The 18,670-nt window shown below is 39.2% G+C and overlaps 1 protein-coding gene across 4 annotated transcripts in view; it reads right to left on the reverse strand.

Moving 5' to 3' along the window:
- Window positions 1-18,670, reverse strand: part of LIMCH1 (LIM and calponin homology domains 1) — a 176,566-nt gene that overhangs the window by 108,789 nt on the left and 49,107 nt on the right. For all 4 annotated transcript variants that reach the window (XM_069014211.1, XM_069014210.1, XM_069014209.1 and 1 more), the window contains exon 2: window positions 1,414-1,484. In XM_069014211.1, the coding sequence (XP_068870312.1) occupies window positions 1,414-1,484 (71 nt within the window). The remainder of the gene's footprint in view (window positions 1-1,413; window positions 1,485-18,670) is intronic.

The following is an 18,670-nucleotide window of genomic DNA, read 5'->3' on the forward strand; positions in this document are numbered from 1 at the left end:
AGTTAGTTAAGCCTTCCATCCTAAAGATTTACAGCATTTAAATCAGACTACCTCTGCTTACTTGCAGATAAGATTACAATCTAATCTTGAAATACACAGCCCTTGCTTTTCATGCAACACAATTCAACCTTAACATTTAAAGAGCACTGTGAAGTGATTCAGCGCACAGCACTTCCCTTCAACACACAGAGGAGAGAGATCCTGTGCAAGAAGCAACCCTTAAATACAAAGAGGGTATGCTCCTTCTGAGTTACACAACTTTTGATCAACAATAACAACTACTTCCCTCCTCCCAAAGCCACTCCTCAGCAAAGACACGCAACTACAATCAAAATAGATCACATCATTTCCTTTGTGTTTTTTCACCTTTAAAAGCTAACGTTCAAGCTGTCTGATTAATGACACCAGTGAGACATACAACAGTATTTAGGCAAGTAGGTTTTGGATCTATGGTAAACTACCTAGAGCTGAGTTACAGGATATTAGCTCAACTCTACTGCTGAAAACAGCTTCCAAGTTCCAGTACCTGGAATAGTATAAAAACTTTACCAATAGCTGCGATTGTCCAGCTACACATTCAGGAGATCTCCTTTATAAAAATGGATTCAGTTCTGCACAAGCTTCATTATTCTGGTGTGCAAAGACAGATTTTATCAACTTCAGAGACAACCCTGCACATCCAGGGAAAAAAATTGGTCCATACAGTTGATTCAGATCAGCAGGTTCTCCCAAATGCCTGAAAACCTGTTTTTCAAAGGACTAAGGGCATTAGGCCCCATTTCCATATTGCTCTTAGAAGTCACCACCTTTGGCATGTAACCCTGTAACAAGGTTTTGGAAGGCTCTTCCTAAAAACTAGCTATTAGAACCACAGAGAGAAATGTGCAAAAGCTAACTCGTGTCTCTCGTCCAAAAATGACAAAACACGTAATTGAAACACACCTTTAGGCAAATTTAGAGGATGTCTAACCTTTCCAGAAACTATTAAAGCAGCTGTGTATTGATGGTATTCAGATGGCTAACTCCTGACAGCATTCAGACTTGGAGTTGATCCAAAACGCCTCATTGTAGCAGAGACGTCCACAGGCAGGTGTGGAACACCGTTTGCCAATCTGTGGTTAACATTAAATAAAAGGAAACCAAAAAACAAACATAATTTTTTTTTTTTTACATAACTTAGCTAAGGAGCTGGGGTGGAGTAAGGGAAGCACTTCGCAGAACCTGTTTTCTTTAAGCCACATTTCAACCCTCACCATAACAATAGTTTTGGCACTGAAATGATAGTGCAGTGAAATACCATTGTGCAATGTCAAAACTCTCAAAAGGAAATCAAAAATTTGACATACTAAATAAAGATGTTTTCTACTTTAGTCAAAATTGTATTCAAGGCTCAAAACTGTAAGCATTACTTACTCACACAGAAGAATGCCGTTTTCTAATCCGGAACGAAAATCTTTCTCACCAAAACTTCTGCCTGTCACTTGCTGCAAAAGAGTAGAGGGAAACAAAAGAGTGACATCTATTAGAAAGTGAGCTTTACAAGAACAATTAATATTATACAGTTAGAGCATCTGCTGCATAAGGAACACTTGAGCTTTAAAGGCTTGCAAAGGACTAAGTCATGTCCATTTCTCCTTTCCATTTCATCAAGCTATTTAACATATAGGACAAAGTATTTGCTCTGGCCAGTGCATTTGCAGATTATAAAAGAACTGTTTTCTAAAAGTAAAACCAAAAAATGATAAAACAAAACCTACAATGTAATCTTCAGAATATTTTAAAAGGTTTTCTTAATAGTGCTTTGAAATTTAAAACTATTGCATTCAGACAAACTATGATTTTTTTATTGCTTTTTTTGCACCACATTAAAAATTTTGTACCGGACTTGAGCTTTAGTGCTTAACTTATGATCTTTACAGAATAAGCAAAGGCATTTGAAAGCACTGGCATGAGTTATAGCCCTTCAGACACATGCCTCAACACTCCTGGTCATATTAAAAAGATACTTCACATCAGCAGTTCAACCGTGAGTGTTGACAGAATACAAACTCAGTGGAAGCTAAGGATTAGGCCCCTTCTCACAGTCCCCCCAACTACACTTGAACCAGGAGGTACACTTTGTCCCACAAGCTCTTAAGCCAGTCTGTGCTGCTTAGGGATGGACCATCTGGAAACCTTCTAGGAATCCCAATCTTGCTTGATTGGGATTCCTAGATGCTACAAGCATGACTGAACCCCCACTTATGACTTACTACTGTGTTGACAATGTCTTGCCATTCATTGTCATATCATTCTCAACAGATGATATGTTCAGTTAAAAGTAAAGAATACTTTTTAATATCATCACAAAAGATATAAAAATAGTTGCTATGTTTAGAAAGCACTGAACAGAAACAATACAAAGCAAAAAAAGTTTTTAATTGTCCTGCAGGAGGTCTTCTCCTTACCCAGGCAAAACATTTACCGGATGCTTATAGAGCTCTCATGGCTTGCATCCAATCTTTCAGCAAGACCCTTGCTCTGGGTGTTGCTTCCACCATAGGGAACAGGGACTTGGGGACACATCTGTCATTATGTCCCTGCTTTCTCTTTGCTGTTATATTCAGATATAAGACCCCTCCCCTCCTAGCTTCCTGTCATAAAGACAGCAATTTATAAAAACTGACAAATTTCCCACAGGATTAGTGAATGCATCAGTTCCAGAAATGCTAGCTGTAGCTATGCAATCTTAGACAGAGAGCAGCCACTTTTTAAAAATTGAAATGCAAATGCAAAGCTTAAAATCTAATCCTTCACTAAATTATGAACATATTTTTTTGTTCAATGTGAAGGAAGTTGTCCCATACTCTGCAAAATGTATCATAAGGGCATCAGTGGACAATCATATTTATGCAAATCCATAAAGTAGCACAAGGCACTGGGTTGCACTCCTATCTCTGAAGAAACCACGTGTAATTTGCCAGTAGTAAATGACCTTTAACCATTTAAACTATATCTAGTCATAGTAAATCATCTCTAATCTTGATCTGCTGGGACAGGGGGAAACCATGACAATAAAACCATTAGCATTTAGGATAAATTATAGGCAGAGCATATCAAAACTGACTTTTTTTCATCCACAGAATACAGTAGAGAAAGGAATAGGAAGAGCTACTTCATAGCAGCCTGACTCCAAGCATTTTTTTTCTGTGAAAAAACTAAAAAATTATAATCATCTTATTTCACTCCTCAACACCAAATGTCCCAGATATGGAAATCAGCCTTCTTATGCATTTGTTGAAGACCCTTATTTAGCAGGGAGCAGTACTGAAACTGCTACCGCAATTCAGGTAGGAATCTACCTGCCAAAAGCTGTCACATGAGTATTGCTGTCATTACTGATGATGTAGGAAGGTTTCATACATAACTTCTGACTGCACAAATAAAATCATGAAATACAGATGCACAGCTGGCACATGAATTCATCCAGTGAGAGGTACAACACACTGACAGGAGGTGAGGAAAGACAGAATGGTCCAGAACAGTGCATGTCTGTTTAAAAAGGAACTGGAAGTAAATGAGGCATGGCAAGGTTTATGCCTGCTCTAGATGATGCAGCTGCAGAGGGAAAACATTAATCACCTACAAGTCTCCTGATTTAGTCCATTAAAATGTAAAAACAGTCCGACAGAGAAAGGCTAGAAACTAAAAATAAGCACGAAGATGACATTATAAATGACAAAGATAAACCCAAAAAGGGACTGAGACAAGCAAGAAGCTGGATCCACCTTTTCCAGAGGAAACAAGAGCTCAGTTGCTTGGAGTATGCACACACGTACATCTCCCTCTCTGCAGGGGCCACTTTGGGCCATACCCTCATGAACAACTACTGCAGGCCCACAGGCCAACCTGGTGCACATTGCTGAGATAACCTCTGCTCAGCACACCTACAGTGGGAGGAGACAAAGGGACTTCAAGCAAAAGGACTGGAGCTCTCATATTTGAAAACACAGAACCCCACACTGCAAAGTGCATACTTTACCCAAACCCCAGTAAAAATGAAAGCAGGCTCATTCGCCACGGTATCACAAAAATGCTGCACACATCACAGGACTGTGTTCATGTTATTGATATAAGCAGTGGTCTGTTCTTTCTAGCTTATCTTCCATCTTTGGAAACAAAAGCCTCCAGTTTGCTGGATGGATCTCTGAAAACACTGACACACAAGGACTAAAGGGTACCGTTTGCAGTGCTTCTGCTGGGCTTTACTGGAAAAAAAGAAAATTGTTCATCTGCAACCAGGTAAAGAAAACTGAAAAATGGAAGAACAAATCTTTAGCCCATCAGCTTTCATATTACAGAAAAATGGTGTTCAGAACTGAATCTGCACAAAACCAGTCATGAACAGATGCAAGGCAGTCTGCAGTCTGGACTGCTGTCTTCAGGAAAGGAGAAAAGAGAAGTAATACCAAACTCCAAGATGTTAACTGAGAGAGCTTTTCTTTGCAAGGCCAGGTTTCCAGATGTGCCACATCTTACATGCTTTGGAGACACAACTCCGTCTTCTACCTTGCACTCTCCCTGCCTCACTGGTACAGACCAGCACACTTAGTGCAGGAGGAAGCAGGATAGATGGAAGAGCTCCCTATTCACTGTAATTCTTGCAGTGCTAGAGTGCCAAAGTTAGAACAAAGTACCTTAAAGACAAAACACAAGCTTTATCCTGTTAACGATTAGTAGAAAAGCCTCCCACGTCTTTCTTAAGTTCTATAAAGCTGAGTGGAAAAAAGCTGCATTTCCCTGTCATACTTTAAATTAAAAATAGAGAACAGAAGCAAAACAGTATCATTTATTATTATGTGCTTCATTTATGTGAGGAGGCATTGTTTTCATTCATCATCTGGATGATATTTTCTTCTCTGTAAAAAGCTACAAGCGTCGCAACCAGGGCAATTATTTGAGTGCCGAGTGCATTTCTCAGTTTCCCTGTCACTTAACAACAGAAAATGAATCTAAAATGAGTTATAAAACTTTTTCATGGCAACAACTTTAATACATATTTGCATACAGTAACACTTAGTATATATGGTATTGTTGCTGATTACCTCCTCTTTTCTTTGCAGTTACACATGCTACTAAATTTATGTCATCAAGGATGGCTGTCATCCAGCCACTAACCAGTGCCATATTATCCAACTTTATTTTCACAAAGCTTCAGTTTACATTGTTTTCCTTGCATTTTATATTGCTGCTGGTGCTTCCTGAGATGGAGCTTGCAAAGCCTCTCATGTCAAAACAGCTTAGGGCATGAAAAGGAAAAGGTGACAAATTAGTGAACAGATGCTGGCCTCAGGTGAAATTTATCTAGGCCAACAAGATATAAGTAGTTGAATAAACACTTGGTCATCAGGGATAACACACTGAAAATACTTAGTTTCATTTTCTATGCGGACATCTGAAAATGCCATGTTATGCAGTGAAAAAAATTAGAGACACAGCAAAGAGAGGTCTTTGTTTCTCATTACGCATTTTTGAGAGCTTATGAAGCATGACAATAAAGAAAGATTTTCAAAGAGTTTCATAAGCTGTTCATTTCTTTGTATGTGAGTATGCTGCCTCTCCATTTTGTGCAACCATTATTTTTCCCTAAATAATTTTTTTACTTAAATGAAAAAATCATGCCCTGCTACTTAACTAGGGAGATATAAAAGTACAGCTTAAACTGCAATAATCAGGTATGTGTATAGAAAGCATTGGATTGTACAAGCAACACGGAACACAAACCACCAAAAGAAGCATGACAGGTTTTAGGGCATCAGGATTTGGCTCCTCTAAAGTAATGAATTCCTACTTCCCTGTTTCTGAGTTGTAATCTGAGCTAATAAGATGAATATGCAAGTTAAATTCCATTTTCCTATAGCATAGGCAAGAGATTTCTGAACTAAACAACCCTAACCAGTTAAAGCCAGCTTCACCTTTGCAGCCCAGAATTGCACCACATTGCTATGACAGTGCAATGGAACCTGGCCACCCTTCACTGGCTCCTGGTTCAGCCACGTGTGCATCGTGAGATGTCTCTGTCTGCAAAAGTGGACACAACACACCATTTACGTATGAGCTCCCTCTCTCATGTCACAGAGGGATTTAAATTGCTAAAATCATAGCAATGTAAACCAGTCCTTTAACAGTTTCATTACAAATATTAGGAAGCTAGCTCATTTAGTAGAGAGAAACTTGAAGACTGCATGAATGGATTTTTCCAGGGGCAACAACCACTGGTCTAACACACCTGTCTTCCAGAAAAGCTGAATGGTGACAAGCACTCTGCTCAAAGCCTTCCAAGGCTTTACAGTACTGAGGTAATTTACTACTGAAATCAATAAAAGAGCAAACAACTTAAACATCTGTAGTGTGTAATTCTACTCTCAAGGACAAAACCAGCATGAGCTCAGAATGCCTAATGTGGCCAGCAATGAATCACCTGAAATTCTGTGGTACGGAACTTGAAAAATTAAAGAATACATGGGAGGATGAGGGGAGATTTCACGCTTGGATACCAAGATTAATCTGCAAAGAAAGCACTTAACATTATTTTTAGGTCTTCCACTTGCTGGTCACTTAAATTTAACTGTATTTGCAAAGTTAACTACATGTGCTGATGTCCCCTTTGTTCTTTTCCTCTGACTATTCACCCTCATATTATTCTTTAATGAGACAGAAAGCTGACTCACTCTTTTTATACTTCATAGAATCTTTACTTTTTCTAGCAGCAATAGAATAAAACACCATATTCTCCCCCATTTACTTTAAATTCCCTTCTGCCACACTGCTAATTGGGTCAGCTGACTGTTTGGTGTCAACATATAGCACGGGAAAACCATGCCCACCGATACAAACACACTCCCAACCCCTTTGGTGGGCCCAGTTCTAAGTACTCACTAAAGGAATAATTTATCTACTAAGGGATGCTAGTCACTGCCTTTTGTTTTCCATGAAGGAAGCAACAACTAAAAAAAACCGCAACAGCTGGGTTTTTTCCTGATCCTTTGCACAGATTAATGAGGACATGATTCTATGAATGGACACCTATATGGTTAAACTGCCTTGGTTAGTACTCTGTTTAGGAAACACGGCACAAGAAATATTGAAAGCGTAGTACATACCAGCAGCAGCAGCAGCAGTTATTACCCTACCTAAGGCTTTAAAGCTAAGTCTGGGAAGATTCTGTCCTTGCTAAATCCTGCCCACCACCAGAGCTTTCCACACTGAAATTCTGCATTGCTAACAGTAGTATTAAATATGCAGGGTTGCCATACGTTGCTTGGATTTGTGATCTTGCAGAGCCATGCACACTTCTGCCAGGACATCTGGTAGTACAATCCCGTTTGGCTGGCAAGCTGCTAAAGAGTGTTAAAATTTCATGATAGAGTAAAATCAGCTTCCTTTTCATCTCCCCTCCCTAATGCTGTTTGTATACATTTCCAGGTGCAATGCCAGACATTGCAGCCTTTCCTCTTGGGTGGGGTGGGGCAGAAAACATTTTATTCAAGGTTGAACATTTTGTGAAGAAAGAGAGCAAAGAGCAGGAAGGGAACTTCAAAGTGACTTCTGTCAGATTTCTCTTGGCTATAGCACATGCCCTGAAAGCCTCACCTAGCATCAGGTCATCTGTTACATCCAATTTGTATTTGACAGTCAGTAGATTGGCATTGCACTGTTGTTTTATGGACAACCAGATTCTTATCTCTGGTGTTATTGAAATGAGGTACCAGATAACAGACATGACAGACCACCCTAGGGTGTTTTTAATCACATGTTCAATTTAGGGTTCTTTTTATTGCTAAAAAAACCCCTAAAATAATGCAAAAAAATTTTTTTAATCCCTTATTTCCTATACTGTGGGATACATCATCCCTTTCTTAGTTTTAATGGGAATTAAAGAAGGGGGGAATTGTGGGATTTAGCCACAGATTTATCAGTAAAGTATCCATCCCTCTTCTTGAGTGGGGATAAGGAGGATGAAGCACTGTTTCAGGAAAATAAGTTGTATTTGGTGGAAGGTATGTCTTACCATAACGACACATTCTTTAGCTGTGTACTCTTTTCTGTAAAAACAAGGCTCCATGCAGATGGTCAGAGGAGCAGAGATCAGGATCAGCATAGATGCTGTGAAGTCAACAGGTACAACAGAGCAGAAGACAAGCATGCACCTCCTCAGTCCAAGGCCCTCATTTATCTAGTCCTGTCTGTGTGGAGAGTCTGGCCTTACTCCCTACACTGCCTGGAGAACATTCTCTGTTCAGCTGTCCCTTTTACTACTGCATAACCTATCCCACTTTGAGGTGCAGTTCCTGCGCCTTTGATGGGAAGAGGAGCAGAGGACTAGCAATTACTAACTATCATGAACACCCTTTCCCAAGGTCTTACTTTCTTACCCAACCAGGCTAAACAAGCAGCCTGCTCACTGAGAAATGAAACGATGATTAAAGTTATTATGAATTTTTCATCCTCTTTTTGTGTGATTCCCTGGGGCTTGCCATGGACAGACAAGCATTCACACTGCCTTTTACTGTGCCTCTTCAGTTACATACAGAAAGAAAAGTGTATACAAGGGAACTAGTCTCAAAAGCAGAAGCTGTTGATTCAGCCCTTATTTTTTCCCTAACTAATCCTTCTTGAAGCTGGAATCAGTACTGATGGAGGGAGATTACTCAAGCTCTGGCTACTGAACACAGAGTAGCTGTCCCACCAATACCTATTTGCCTCACATTTTATCACCAAGTCAAAGATGTTTTTTAGCAAAGGCGGGGAGAAATTTTTTCCTTTGTCTCAGGTTGATTACATTAGCAACTGTCCAGCAGAACAGGAAATTGGGTTTCTGGCCATCTCTAAAAGAACAAAGAATTAAAAGAGACTATTTTTTATCCTTTGACTCCTTTTCTAGCTTTAGTATCCCATACTCTTGAAAATCTGCTCCTCCAAAATTTATGTTATGCAGTATCATCTACATGTTAAAACTGAAGCATCTGCTAATAAAACCCTCTATTTTCTCTCCTCCAGCTTTAGAAAGTTTAGACAGTCCTGAACCAGAAGTGTTTAAAGCTCTGTCAATTACAGCTGCAGAGGCAGAGCAAAACACAACACAGGCAGCAGACTCCTCGTTGAGCTCAACATCTTGTCTCACCCTCAAAGCAATGAAGAGATCAACAGCTCTGTAGGAGATTATAGGATCGCTGCAGTATCTAGATTTGCTAATCCCCACTTTACACTGCTTTAACCTATTTTATGTTAATCACTGCATTTATATTTTACAAGACCACTGCACTACTTCTTGGACAAGCAGTTTTTGACACCAGTGTGTTGCTTTCTGCCAGGAATGTGCATCTTGGCAGACAACTTTAAAACTCCATGCATTTAAAGCTGCACAGAGACAGGAAATACAAAGATACGAGATGCTCCGAGTTAGAGAGGCCCAGCACTAGAAGCACTTCAGCCTGTCATTAACCACTGTCAAAGAGACTACCAAAGCTCAGTACTACTACTGAGATTTTGCAATGAAAAACATCTGGTAGGAGACACCAGCTTCCCTTTTTGAAGAAATTAAGTGTTCACTTGAGCAAAACATTGATAAATTTAACCAGCCATTTAAAGATGACACTCAATGTCTTAGGTCTCTATGAAGCCTCTGAAATGCCAATGATGAGCATCAGTAGGCACCAGTCTACCTTGAAGCTTTTAAATTTAATATCATCAAGTCGTTTCGAGGAAAGTCTACATGTAAAGTGTCCCATTTACAGTCTGTGAAATTTAAATATATATCTATATCTATATATAAAAGTATAGCTCAGCAAGGCATTTAAGACTTGATTTTCCAGACAATAAGCCTGGAAGCCCAGAGCAAGCAAAGCAGAAAACTGTCCATGGGGAAAAAAGACACGTCATACAAACACTGCTGAAAAGCATAATTCTATCTGCTATCAATACAACTCGGCAAAACTTTGCTCCTTCCAAATAAAAGGGAAAGAGGTAAACCACAACACTTTTGAGAGTAATATCTGAGCTTCTTGGATGTTCCTTCTGTACTCTGGGTGCTCCCCTGGCACATTCTCCAGCAGGAACAGGGCTGTGTGCCATGGTTTTGCAGTCACTTGCAAACAAGCCACAGAACTACCAGCAGGTAGCTCTCAACGGGAAAAAAATGTGCATTTCAAAAGTCACAGATTGAAGAAAAATGATCCACTTTCCTGCAGAAAGGAGGCTAACCTTAATTCAGTCATATGCTTTTGAGACCTTTATTAATAACTCTTTGGAAGTAGATCTACTTTGTCCCTGCCTCTGTAGAGACAGAGTTAAGGAAAAGCATTCCCACTCTGAGTGCTTTTCCAGCTAAGCCAGTTTTTAAACAACATTTGGCTACCAAGCATGGATAAAACCAGACTCACAGGAATTTAGGAGGGCACACAGTCAGGACAGCTGATCCGAACAGACCCAAGGGATATCCCATACCATATGGATCATTCTCAGCAACAGAACCAGAGGGAAGATTGGTGGGGGAGTTGCTGCTGGGGGACTGGCTGGGCATTGGCCGGTCACTGGTGAGAAATTATTTTCTATTGCAACACTTGCCTTTCTTGGATTTTATTTATCACTCTTTGTTATTTTCCTATTCATTACAATGCAGGATTATTTTATTTCAATTATTGAAGTATTCTTTTCTCAGCCCATGAGTTTTCTCACGTTTACCTTTCCAATTCTCTTCCCCTCATCCTCCTGGAGGGGAGGAGTGAGTGAGCAGCTGTGGGGTGCTTAGCTGCCAGCTGGTATTAAAACACAACACAGCCACAAAAAGAACGCTGCCATAAGCAATAAAACCACCAGAAACTAAATAAGAAGGTATGGTGAAACAGAACAACTATTTCTCTCTAAATTATGATGACATTACAAGCAGATAGAAAGCCCACTGCAGCCTCTACTGGATAAAATTGGTTTTCTGATCTCCCCAACTCTTCATGACTCCCTTGACCCAGATCCTGAAGGATGAGCAACAGCCCTGCAAAAGGGAATACTGACTGCCATTAATACTGCAGACAAGGGAAACACTTCAGAATATCAAGAATCGACTGATGTCTTAGAGCAAGTGGACATGAGATGTTCATAGATTTGACTGCCTATAAATAGAAAAGGAAGTACTTCTGTAAGATTTCAAACCACAGCTTACTCTTGAAAAGACACTTCCAAGAGCAGTCAGCATCTTAAACAGAAATAAGAACCTCTGTTTACTTCTCTCTCCTTCTCCCAAAAATCACGATTTTCCCCAATTAAAGAATGTTTAGACATATCTTTCAACAGATTGCTCCCATAGGAGCTAGGGATCTTGCAATGCATTGTGAGCTCTAGATTGAAAGCCATTTTTCATTCATCTGATTTAGCTGGAATAGGGCAGTTACTCATAGTAACCAGTAAGAGTTTTCTGCTAAACAGAATCCATAAATCAATACTGTTGTCCCCTGCAATGATAAACATGCCACTCACAGATCCAGAGCATCAAATCAAGACCTATTTACAAGGCTGTCCCTGAGACAAAAACCAGCAATGTTACTCAGGGTAAGTTGTTGCTCTTTTCTCCCCTGCTGCTGCAGATACAGGGAGCCTTTGTTTGGAGGACACAGAAAGCAGAGGGAGAAAGGGAGGAGGATTGATGATGCATACAACAATAATAAACACTGCTCTTTTCTATTACTAGAGCACCTGCTGCCTCCATCAGTTCAGGCTCATCCATTATGCAGCACACCAGCCCCGACAGTTCCAGAAGCGGCAGCTCTGAAGACATGACAGACCTGACCAGGACGCAAGACACAGAATGAGCACCTCTCATTATCAGATCAATGAGCTGCACTGGCACTCATTCTCTGCCCTGTTTATTGCTGGGTGAAACAAATACTAGGAACAATTAGATTAAGTATCTTGTTCAAATATAGTCAGAGCAATAAAAGAAATTTGCCTTCTACAAAATTTAGCAATTTAGCCTTGTAGAAAATAAATTCCTGAAAAGAAAAAAACCCCTGACAATTATTTTAACTACTGTTACTTTTATTTTTACTCATAGTGGAAATCACATAAGGTCTAAAATGGATTGAAAGGAATGTAATTATTTCACCATAATGCTTTAATAGTAGAAAAGGAGACTATTAAAAATATGCTTAACATTTCCAATCTAAACAATAAGAACTGCAAGTTTCAAAACATTTGCTACATTTCTACAATTCCAAGAATCTTTTCAGTCAGCCATTTCTCTGACGGAATCAGACCTGTCCCAAGGACATTTTCACTCTTTCTTACCAAATCCAGACTACCCTACTAATGTCAAGAGGACAACTCAAATGCCACATGAAACATGCAGCACTGGCAGGAATCAACACTGAAAACCGTATTTAAGTATCATCAGTGTTGGATTGTAAAACACTTTTAAGAATTAGTTAATTTACAATTTTCAGATGTCAAAATGAGAGGAAAAAGTATGATTGAGCGAAGTCCTTTATCAGCACATCAGTTTTCCATGTACCTGCTGGCACTCGTGTACACTCAGAAACCTCCTTCTGATTTGAAATAAATAAAAAAAATCCACAGATCTTGAAACTCACCATTAATTAATGATACAACTATATAAGAAAGGGAAATATTTTCTTTAAGTTACTTTCCTAAATAGGTTGTTTTCAAATTTCCCACATCATGCAAATAGATTAAATTGAAGGCAAATATGTATCATCAACTTTCTCTGTTCCTTTGTAAAAGCATATAGTACTGACAATGTTATGTAGCACTCATCACTAATATTGTACATGCAACCATGGAAGAACACTGCTGTCATACATATTGGAAAATGAACCAGAACTGTCAGAACAAGAATACCTGCCTAATCTACAAGCAAAATTATACACAAAATTACACACAAAGGGAAACAGAAAAATCAAACAAACCCTACGACTGACTTAAATAATCCAGATATTCTGTGTATCAACCACAACACTCTTTTGAGAGGGCATTCACTTACAGGAATTGTATTTCTCTCCTGTTGTTTTTTAATGTGATGACATACCTGCACGACAGCATGAGCTTTGTTGTTGAGTTCACATGCTCATACAGTTTTTCAGTACTGTCTGTCTGCAAGTGCACCAAGGCCATATTAAAATCTAAGATAACCCCTGTGATGTTTTAAAAGGGAAAGCTCAGGAAGAACCCAAAGCTTCTTTCTCTGGCTAAAATTAAAAGTGTCTCTTGCAATCAGCTGACTTTATTAGGTGCAAATTCTAAACCTCTTGTGCTAAATATTGCCCAGCTTAGGCTGGAAGAAGCAGTCACCTACAGCAAACTACCAGGAACAGCTGTTTGATAACAACCTGTCATCTGGAATTAAGGGCAAGTGTTTAAGACTTCCCATGAGGGGGGAAAAAGAAAAGGAAAAACACAAAAAAGAAACTGACACAGGTTTATTTGCTATGAAAGCATCATTGACACCTCCCTGAAATGTGGACAGTTTCACCCAAATAGTCAATCCAATTTCTGAATATTTACTCATTTTTCACTCCATGACTAGGGGCTCAGCAGAATATGAAAAGGTTTATGTGGAGCTGGAGACGCTGCTGGAAACTCAATGTTATTTTGCCAAGACTGATCTGCTGAGACATTTGCGACCACCACATGATTTAACTATGCCAGTTAGTCTGTCTTAAAGCTTATTTGTATTCTGGTATCAAGCCTACCATTGCTGGTTTTGTACATGATGATAGGTACCAGGTATCTGAGTATGAGCTGGCTCATTTTAGCCAACACAGTAATATCAGCACATTCTCCAACCATCTGTTTTTACCATACCCTGCAAAGTTGGCCAAATAATTTTAAGTCCAGTGCTTTTGTAGTGTTTTGCATACTCTGCACTCTGACTCCACATTTTAAAAAACTGATAGAAAATTTCTCCCAACTACCTTGAAGTGATACTTGTTTATACTGGTCATTCTATACCTTCCAGAACATCACTGATTTTTACTGGTCTGCAAGAAAACAAGATATTTTTATGTTAAAAGAGAGAAAGTTAATTTTCCTGCTGCCTCAAAACTTGGTGGAAGACAGAGGCAAGGGAGCAGAAGGAGGAGAAGGGCAACCAGTGCTAGATGCCTTAATTGCATAGCTTTGCATCCCATAAATTTTGCACGTATCACTTTCAGATTAAGTCTGATGAATTTCTCTGGTTTCTCAAAGCTTTAACTTGGGCAAAAATAAAAGACACATGAGGATAAAAATAAAGTTGCAGACAGAAAGTACTTTATGCATTAGGAGCTACACATAAGTCCATTTGATGCGGGTTAACTCCTACAGAAAAGCACAGCTGCTGTCTCCAAAAGTTAGAAATCCCACGTTCATACAAACTCTAGCAACGTAAGAAGAGGCCTCAATTCAAGTGATTTCATTTTTATCTTGATGAGCTGACACCACATAATGCAAAGGCATTTGCATTAGTACAAAATTTTCAAGTTAAATAAACTATGTCTCGAGAGCTAATTGTCTCTTACTGTCTGTCTGAAGAATCATTATATAATGGAACAAAATTGGATGTCTACTAATATGAAAAAAACAGATTTGACATCAGAAAAAATAACACTATTTTTGTATGTTTCACATCCAAACCACAAGCCAGCAAGTATTCGAATTTTTTCCAAGACTAATAAAAGTTAAATTACTTTGTGGTATTTGGTTACTGGGTTAAAACCAGATATGCTGCTTTAAAACTCTGTATTTACGTAGCTGGGTTTACAATTTAAACCAGACAGCAAATGCAAATGAACATTTAGACATCTGAAGAGGGTTTTGAACACTGTTCAGCACCCCTCTACCTAGGTCTGAGCTGTCTCTTGAGCCATTTCACAGAAGCACAGCCTCTCCATGATTCAGTTATGCCATTTTGTCCCACTTCCTCTCCAGTTTAACTCCGTCCAACAAGACCCATTTTGGCCACTTGTTACAGCAACTGAAGCAGGATTCTCTAGACACAAACTTCAGATTAAATGATCTTGTATTTTCACAGTTTAGTGGCTTTTCTGCTTCAGATAGCAGGGGAAGATGGAATGCCACTGTAAAATTAAACAGGCAAATTAAATAACAAATATACTATCCCTTGCTACATCATCAACAGACAGTGATGTCTTTTGCAGACCTTGTATGTAGAAGCAGGCCACTGTGTCTAGATGCACAGACCAGCCATTTGTGTCTTCTATAACATTTTGCAAGATAACCTTCGCAAAGCTGAGCAGAGATGCTTACTAAGGTGAAAGGCAAGGTCTTTTTCTAGACTTGTCCAGGGAAAGTCAGTGACCCACGTGATCACAACAGCACCCATTACTCTTGTGATTTATTCTTATGAAATAAACCCCATGTGGATAATGAGGAAAAACCCAGAAAACAGAAAGACCAGAAATCCAAACTGCTGCATTTAGATGAGCTGTCACAACACTGTGTGGAGGAGATAAAACCAAAACTGAAAATGCAAAGCTTATTTCAATCTATTCCTAATGCTACTCATGATCCCTTTACCAACATTGCTGTGACCCTCTTCAAACCCCTCCAGTTTGCTTTGCCACTCATGTACCATTTTTAATCATTTCACTTGTTATTATAGTCATAGTAATGCATTTCCTCTACTTTATCCAGTTTTCTACTCTAAGAATAGAAAAGAAGTATTTCCACTCAGGAGAGAAAACTAATGTCTAGATAAATATCCCTCGAGCTTCCAGTTTGGTTTCTCATTAATTTTGAGTTAGGCATGTGGTATTTGATCCCAAGGTAATAACAACTATCCCAACTTCTATTAAGATTAGTGAAAACTAAGCCATTCTGTTCTCAACTGTGCCTTGACCAGTTCAGCTATTTGCAGGCCATTTCTGTACCAGAGTTAGAGAAGGTGCTACCTCTGCAGCTAATAACTCCCACGCAGGGCAAGAAGGTTGAGATTTGCTGCTTCTTTCAAATGCCCTAAAATAAACAAACCCCTTTGTTCCTTCCCCTTGTAGTAACAGAAGTGACCAGATGGGAAAAATCAAACAAAGGCTTTCCTGATTATATCCACTTTATTATAAACAGCTGTTTTTCTCCAAGTATTGTTAGATCTTACACAGTTTCTCGATGGTCTTATGAACAAAAGTCTATCAACAATCATTTTTATATCTATGTATATAAAAGGCTTTTAAGTCTTCATATTGCTGATTTGCATTCATTCATCAGCTAAATACAACTAACAATTCAGCAGACAAGATGATCTCTACAACTACCTCATTTTACAGGTTTTATCAGTTTGCAAATTCACAGAGCAACCTCCCAGGGACCAACACTTACATGTCCCACAATCAAAACAAACAACATCTGCAGTCATCAGAAGATACTTAGTAAACAAAACAAGGTGTGTGCTGACTGCAGCATTAGCACAAACAAATACCACTAAAATAATTTTTTCTCATACTTTAGAAGTCAGAACTATTTCCAGATTCCCAGGAACACCCCACAACCTGAATCTCTGCTCGAAGTCACCTTAATGCTGGGAGATCAGCCCCTAAAAAAGGACTCTGAACCAGTACCTGTCAGAATAAAAAAACCAGCAATTTGACATACTCACCAAACAAGATATTAATGAGGCTGTTTGCAATTAGCTTGGAAAAAAGAAACATCAGCAATAAACCTGCCAGATCTTAGGATGACTGCAACCCCAGAGACTAAGAGAGAGCTGAGAAATATTGGCAGAGCCTCCCAGCATGAAGGCTGAGGGTGTGAGAAAGGAGAGGAAGTGGAAAGCAAAAGGGTGACGGCTTCCCAGCCCATTCCAAGACTTTTGTCTGCAGAGTATCTGTACGTGTTAGCGAAGCCCGAGGTTACGCTGCTAACAAACAAACCGTGTGCGGCTCGTGTCCATGTGTGCCATGTGTGTGACTAAACAGGCCCTGATGCACCACGGTGGGCAGCTGACTTCAATCAGAAACTTCAGTCTCACCACTACCAGTGGCTGCCACATCTAAGCTGTGCTAACTAAATTACAAACGTTTAATTCTACTTTTATATTCACTAAATCTTTAAAAACCACGTAGCAAATTTAAAAAGTCTGAAGAACTTAACTGGTTTTGAACATTGAACATAACCTGTACTGAAGATTTTTGAAGGAAGCTGCAAAATAAAAACAAATTTAAATTTTAAAAATGTGTTTGGAAACATTTCAGCTGCTTTTCTTTCTAGTATGTCACATGTAACTATTTGTGGTTTACCTAGGAATTTTTTAATATTCATTTGATTCAATGAACAGATGCCAAAGCTTCATCTCAAAATTCTCTGTAAGAGTTTAATTTATTTTTGTAAAGGAGCTAATAGGTTTTAAATATCTAACTCTTCTTCAGAAAAAACCCCAAAACGAAACTCAGCCAAAGGTCAGGCTTGTTGAACACATGTATCTATGAAATTCAGATCAAAACACTACTTCCGGCAATTAAAACATTTGCCACATTTCCTACTGGGCTCAAAATTCAGTCCTTTTGCTATTGGGACAGAGAACAAAAATGAACTCTTTGCTAAAACTAAAAGTTTAGAAACATCCAGCTGTGCAACTTCTGAACTACACAAAGCCACACCAAATATACGTGTGCTCTGGAGAGGTCATCCCCCCTCCCATACCCTTGTTACTCATATGACCAAGGCATGAGATAAAAACAGTTATCTGATCCAAAAGTCCGGAAATGCAATTCCCTGTGACACTCTAAGCCCAAACCCACATTCCAGCAGCTCCTTCAGCCACTGCCAGACCAGCCCAGCACCACCCAGAGCTCTGCTGGACACCTCCCAGAGTCCCTGTTACGCCACCTCCCACACCATCAGCTCCTGTCAGTGCTCCCCTTCCCAATGCCACCACCAAATGCTAAAAGGAACTTTGCAGCCACTCCCAGCCTGACTGTGAGGTAATCAAGGAATCCTAGAGACAACTGGAATTCAGCAGGAGGAGGGCAAACATTACAGCCAAGCAAGTTCTCCTGGAGTTACGCTGCCTAAGACACGGATATCCAGGTCCAGTTAGCATCTCAGCCACAAGTGGTTTGGTTAGACAAAAATCTCACTATATCTATTGCATTACACAAACCCAGCTTCTTGGCCAGGAGTTTCAATCTCTTTGCATGCAATCTTTTTGGGTTTTTTGGTTTTGTTTTTTTTTTTTTTTTGTGTTTTTTTTTGTTTTTTTTTAATATTGTATTTGAGGTTAGCTATTTAATCAGCATATTGTTTAACAAAACAACGCACCTCTCACCAGCTTTTAAAATCTAATTCTTTTTCTGGACCAGTCTCTCATGTAGTACAGTTACTTTACACAAATCAGGCCACCCAATCTGCAGGTATACACACTTATTATAGAGATGGAGGCACTCTTGACAACAAAATAACCTGTTAAATCTGTCAGACTAAGCAGAAAACGCAAAGAAAGGAATGTAGGAACCTTGGACTAATAGTTCTATAAAAACAAATGCCAAATCTCCTCAAATGTGTTACTAATTAAAAATAAAGTCACTTCTGAAAATTGAGTATTTATTTGGACGTTCCCTAAAACTACAGAAACAAATAGAAAGCTTTCTCTACAGTTAAAAGCTAAAATTTCTTTCCCTACATAGACTAC

The sequence above is a fragment of the Aphelocoma coerulescens genome, chromosome 4 (genome assembly GCF_041296385.1).
Source record: "Aphelocoma coerulescens isolate FSJ_1873_10779 chromosome 4, UR_Acoe_1.0, whole genome shotgun sequence".
NCBI classification, from domain to species: Eukaryota; Metazoa; Chordata; class Aves; order Passeriformes; family Corvidae; genus Aphelocoma; species Aphelocoma coerulescens.